The sequence below is a fragment of the Coffea arabica genome, chromosome 3e, assembly GCF_036785885.1.
Source record: "Coffea arabica cultivar ET-39 chromosome 3e, Coffea Arabica ET-39 HiFi, whole genome shotgun sequence".
Lineage (NCBI taxonomy): Eukaryota > Viridiplantae > Streptophyta > Magnoliopsida > Gentianales > Rubiaceae > Coffea > Coffea arabica.
The window spans coordinates 1,427,113-1,433,112 of NC_092315.1; the positions used below are offsets into that span (position 1 = coordinate 1,427,113).

General features: G+C 37.5%; 1 protein-coding gene across 1 annotated transcript; it reads left to right on the plus strand.

The window, feature by feature from the left end:
- The first annotated feature begins 2,175 nt into the window (after positions 1-2,175).
- On the plus strand, positions 2,176-4,011 carry LOC113736237 (beta-D-glucosyl crocetin beta-1,6-glucosyltransferase-like). Its single transcript, XM_027263114.2, has one exon. The coding sequence runs from the start codon at positions 2,298-2,300 to the stop codon at positions 3,684-3,686; it is 1,389 nt and encodes a 462-aa protein (XP_027118915.1). The 5' UTR covers positions 2,176-2,297; the 3' UTR covers positions 3,687-4,011.
- Positions 4,012-6,000: the final 1,989 nt, after the last annotated feature.

Here is a 6,000-nt window from a genome sequence, read left to right on the forward strand (position 1 = left end):
TACTCATAGAAGAATCCTTATTAGAGGTGCCTTTTGGATAATCTACTTCAGCTGCAATATGTAGATAATGCCAATTCTAATATGTGTGAATCTTGATAACTAAATCTGAACTATACATAGCTTTGTTTATTCGAGTACGAGGCCATGAGCATATGATGTGTAAGTTGTCAATGGTGACTAAATGAAGGCCTCAACATGTCAAATTTGTTTTGTTTGAAGAGGTTGAACATTGCAATAGCACGCTTTTGATGATCTTTTTCTTTTTTCCTTCTACTGTTGAGAAGTCAAAAACTGTGTAGTTAAAGATGCTTCTCGACTCATAAACAAAAGAGACAAAGGATAGAAAATCAACTTTATCATATTATATATACAACTTGTATGAGTCTATTCATATCTACTTCGCGTACATGTTGCATGCTTATGATCAATTTCAAAGATGTTACGTTAAGCTCTCTGACCTAATAAAACTGCCCCGATTTGACAGACTAAACTTACCTGCTAATGTAGACAATTCAATAAATATGACTGAGTCTTCTTCACACTGCCATCTGATGATCAAGAAGAACCCTTCGTCCTCATCAATACAAAAGACCAATGTCAACTTCATTTTCTGATTTCCCATGCTTATAACTACTAGTCCAACATTCCCTTCTATAGATGCTGCTGGAAAACGCTCATGTAAAGCTACCCATCTTTGGCCCCTTTTTGTCTTAATTCTTCTATCGACTTCCCCTGGATTGACCGCAGCTGAAAGGGATAGTGCTCATTCTGCAAATATACCAACACATTATAATTTCTTGAGAGGAAGACACAGAGTTTTCACTTGTGCAAATGATCCAACTTTGTGCTTGGATCCTGAGAAGAACCCTTGGGGGGGAACCACTTGCTGTTTCCAAAAATTTTGCAAGGATACAAGAAGTGACCCGCGCCACTGCGGGGCATGTGGGAGTACTTGTGCATTTGGGCTCATTTGCTGTGATGGAAAATGTGTAGACATTCAAAATGATCCTCAACATTGTGGTGCTTGTTTTGAAGAATGTTCAGGCCAAAATAGATGCTCCTTCGCTATGTGTGATTATGGTGGGTAATAGTTTTTTCATTTTCTTTTTGGATTTTTTTTTTGATGAAGATTTCAGAATAATGGAGCTCCTGTTATGCTCCTAACAATCAATAATTTTAGTGCATTTATCATTTTGTAATTCAAATTTCAAGATGTTGGGCTCATTGTTCTAATCAAAGGAAGCTGATTGCCTTTGTTGTCTCAAATTTGTGATGCTACCTCTCTCGTGCGTCTTTGTCTTTTATATACCTAATCACTACAGCCTTGCTCCTTTTTTAACTTTTGGCATAAAAATAAGTTTATGCAAATGAAGGGGGGGAAAAAAAATAAAAGCCCACATATCATTGCCACCTCTTGTCACATAAATCAATCGGCAAAGTATATGCAATGCTATGTGGTGCTCTCTCCTGCTTTTTTGAGAAGTCAATGGATCGAATATAACTAACTGGTGTTTTTTATTTTTTTCCTGAGAACCAAAATGTATAGGTGGTTCCCCTTTCTCTCTGTGGAATTCTGAAATAAATAACAAGAAGGAAAATACATTAAATTATTTTGAGTCGTGTTCTAAAGAAATATCACTTGAGGCAAGTGAAGTCTTAGAAGTGCTCGTACAATGTATGGAAGAGCATGTACCAATAAAAAAAGGAAGATTGACATGATCTAATCTAATCATCAATTGCAACATATAAAACCAATGGACAGTAAGTGTTTATGTTTAGTTACATCATAACATTGGGTAAGATGTAAGTGGTTAGACTTTCACACATGGAATAAATAAAAGGTAAAGAAAATTTTGGGAAAATCATTTGGTCAAGGGGAAGGACCGAAAAACATCTCCATTCCTGGTTCACGATAAAGTCTACATCCAGTTCCTGCTTTCGCATTTGATCTTGTCTTATCCTTGTCCCCCCACCCGACTCCTCTCTGGAGAAGTCATTGGAGCAAAATCATAGCTGACCAACTATTCAGTTCTCTATTAGTAATATTCTTTCTCAACTGGGCAGATGAGTCATGCTTGTCGTTTCTTTCATTTTTTTTTTTTATTTTTTGTAGAAAATTTTTTTGGCTTAGGAACTTCTAATGAGGGGTGGGTACGCCCGCCATATTTTATTGGAAATTTTGGCCTGCCATGCTCGCGAGTCAGAATAAATCATGTCCATCATTGAACCTTCCATTCTCATTCTCATCAGCCTCCATCAATTCTTGACGAAGTTTGATTTTGACTGTTCATTGATCCATGGAGATGGAAGAGGCACGAGAGTCCACTAGTTTCAGAGTACTGATGTTCCCATGGTTAGCTCATGGACACATCTCTCCCTTCTTGCAACTCTCCAAAAAACTGACCCAAAAGAATTTCCAAATATACTTCTGTTCTACGGCCATTAACCTCTGTTTTATCAAGAAAAACTTAGGTGAAAACTCATCTGACAATTTAAGACTAGTAGAACTTCATTTGCCAGACGTTCCTGAACTTCCTCCATGCTATCACACAACAACGAAACTACCACCCCATCTCATGTCAACCCTCATGCGTTCTTTTCAAAGTGCAAAGGCCAGCTTTAGCAGCATCGTCTCAACTTTGAAACCTGATTTGGTTATTTATGATAGTTTCCAATCATGGGCCTCTACACTGGCTGCAATCCATAGCATTCCTTCAGTTCATTTTTCGACTTCAGGGGCAGCTACGATGTCTTTCTTTTATCACCAGCTTAGTTCAAGAAGGGATAGTGGTATTTTTCCTTTTTCTGAAATTTTTCAGAGGGATTACGAAAGAGATAAATTCGATTCCTTAGTTGAATCCAACAGGGGGGTTGCAGAGGATTTTGCTTTCAGAAGCTTTGAGCTATCTTCTGAGATCGTTTTGATGAAAAGCTGCGTAGGAGTTGAGGAGAAGTATCTTGATTACTTGTCTTTCTTGTGTGGGAAGAAGATGGTAACTACAGGTCCACTCATTCAAGAATCACACCACAACTATGAGAATGATGATGATGTGGGTATCATCGAATTTCTGAATAAAAAAGAACAATCTTCGGTGGTTTTTGTTTCTTTTGGGAGTGAATATTTTTTGTCCACAGAAGAAAGGGAAGAAATAGCATACGGGCTGGAGCTCAGTAATTTAAGTTTTATCTGGGTAGTTAGATTTGCTGAGGGGAACACAATTAGCATTGAGGAAGCATTGCCAGAAGGATTTCTTGAGAGGGTGAAAGAAAGAGGGATGGTTGTGGATAAATGGGCACCTCAGGCTAAAATTCTTGAGCATTCAAGCACATGTGGATTTGTGAGTCATTGTGGATGGAGTTCTATAATGGAAAGTTTGTACTATGGTGTTCCAGTGATTGCGATGCCTATGCATCTTGATCAGCCTACTAATGCTAGACTTTTGGTGGAAATTGGTGTAGGAATGGAGGTTCTGAGGGGTGACAATGGGCAGATAAGGAAAGAAGAGGTTGCTAGAGTTATAAAATTGGTGGTTTTAGAGAAAAATGGGGAAGAAATAAGAGGAAAGGCTAGAGAATTGGGCAAGAAGTTGAGAGCAAAAGGTGAAGCAGAGCTGGATGAAGCTTTGGAGGAGCTTAGGAATCTATGCAGCAAGCACAATCAGCAGAGAAGCCGAAGGCCCTCATGACAATTTTTTCCATATATATGTTTGGCCCTACTTATATATCTCTATTGTTAGAATAATTTAAACCAAGCTAATTAGAATTCAAAAATTAATTGGCGTTTTAGTTGTTTTATATATTAATGTCAAGTTTGTGCTTGGTTTGATTGTTAAAGTTGTACGAGAATGGGTTTTATAGTTATTTAGAAAATTGTCTACGTGGAACTGATAATAAAGTTCATTTAGGATTTAATTAGTCTGGTGTCCTATTTAATGGTCTTGTGGCTGGTTTGTGTTAATTGAGCAAAGCCATCGGATGGTATTGTGAGAATGAATCATTATTTTGCTCCAAGCCTTCTTCTTCCTTTCTTTTATCCTTTGTTCATCCGTTTGATTGACATTATAAGTTTGTTTCTTAATTTATCAATTATTGATCATTTAATTAGAGATATTATATTTACTTTCACTGAATGATTATTTATTTTGTGCTAACATCTGTCGAGATCTTGATTGGATGATATTATTATCTAAGGGATTTTGACCTAGAAAGATGGGAAAAAATTCAAATGAAGAAAACTTCAAAAGCTCAAAATAAAAAAGTAGTGTGAAACTTCAGGGCCTGCGCCTGCGGTCTAATTACGTTGTTCATCGGAACCGTCAACTACTGAACACTGATTCGCTACATTCTTTCCATAGTGATCTTCGGCATGTACAACAACAATTCTTTTTGGATTCATGAAAATCTTAAAGAAGCTGGATTTGAAGTGGGATTGCAATATTGCATCCACATTTCTATTTCGCCATTACGTAATTAACGATGAGAGATGTTAGGCCCTTGATACGTCTAACATCATTGGATTTATTTACCCACTCTCAACTTTGTATCTTCTAGATTTATGCTTAATCAGGAATCATGATGCAAGAGCAGGTTGGAATGTGTGTTTGTGCCTATCTTATTTTAGTTGGTTTTGGCTCCTATCATCTTTACGAGTCACAAGCAATATTCTACCTTGAATTCTACCTTAATAACTCCTGCAATCTATGTCCACAAGAATTTTATCTTAATGCTACTAGAACTCATGCACCCTTTGCCTCGACCTTCAAGTCTGCAGGGTTTCCATGGTTAGCTCTTGGCCGCATCTTCCCATTCTTCGAACTCTCCAAACAACTCTCAAATAGAAGAAAATTCAAAGTACACTTCTGTTCTTCAGCCATCAATCTGAGTTCCATGAAGAAAAAATTTTGCTGAAGAGATGTCTGCTCCAGCTCATCAAATAGAATTAGTGGAACTTCATCTGCCAGAATTGCCTGAACTTCCTCCGCACTATCACACAACAAAAAAAACCTATCATCCCATCTCGCATCAATCCTCACGGGTTCTTTTCAAAATGCGAAGCCCAGCTTCAGGAAAACCCTCAACTGTTTGAACCCTGATTTGCTAATATATGACATGACAGCTTCCAAACATGGGCGCCAAAACTGGCTGCTATAAATAATATCCCTTGTCTTCACTGTGTAACTTCTGGGGCTGCATCCTTGTCTTTATACTATGCATCTGCACGCTTATGGAATCAACACTGATACTTCTCCATTTTAGGCACTTTCTCTGACGGACTATGAAAGAAAGAAAATGAAAGCCGTGGTTGAATACAATAGAGATGCTGAGGAAGTAGTTGCATGATGTTTTGAACTGTCTTCTGAGTTTTTTATGATCAAAAGCAGCAGAGAAGTTGATGAGAAATATCTTGACTACCTGTCTATCTTTTGTGGGAAAAATATGGTAACCATAGGTCCACTTATTCAAGAATCAAAGCTCAGTACTGAGGATAATGATCATGTGAGTATCATCAAATTTCTGAACAAGAAAGATCAATCTTCTGTAGCTTTTGTCTCTTTTGGGATTGAGTGTTTCATGTCTAGTGAAGAAAGGGAAGAAATAGCATATGGACTAGACCTCAGCAATGTTAACTTTATCTGGGCTCTCAGATTTCCTGCAGGGAATGAAATTTGTAGTATTGAAGGAGCATTGCCTGGGGGATTTGCTGAAGGGGTGAAAGAGAGGGATTTTGTGGATGGATGGGCACCTCAGGCTAAAACTTGAGCATAATTGATAAGGAATGGATTGTAGACTCTTGCGAGTTTCACCTTATGGCATGCTAGGCTTTTTGTCAAACCATTAGTGATTTTGGGCCTCGGCCTATTTTCCACAACCCATTAATTTTCTTACCAAACAAAAAAAAAAAAAAATCACTCTCTCCTTTCTTTTTTTAAATAAATTTTAAGTTGTATATGATATTAACTCATGCAATTTGGTAAAACCTAAATTAAGTGTTACAAATAT

Excerpts from the sequence above, each read along its gene's own strand:
- LOC113736237 (XM_027263114.2), top strand. The coding sequence starts at position 2,298 with ATGGAGATGGAAGAGGCACGAGAGTCCACTAGTTTCAGAGTACTGATG.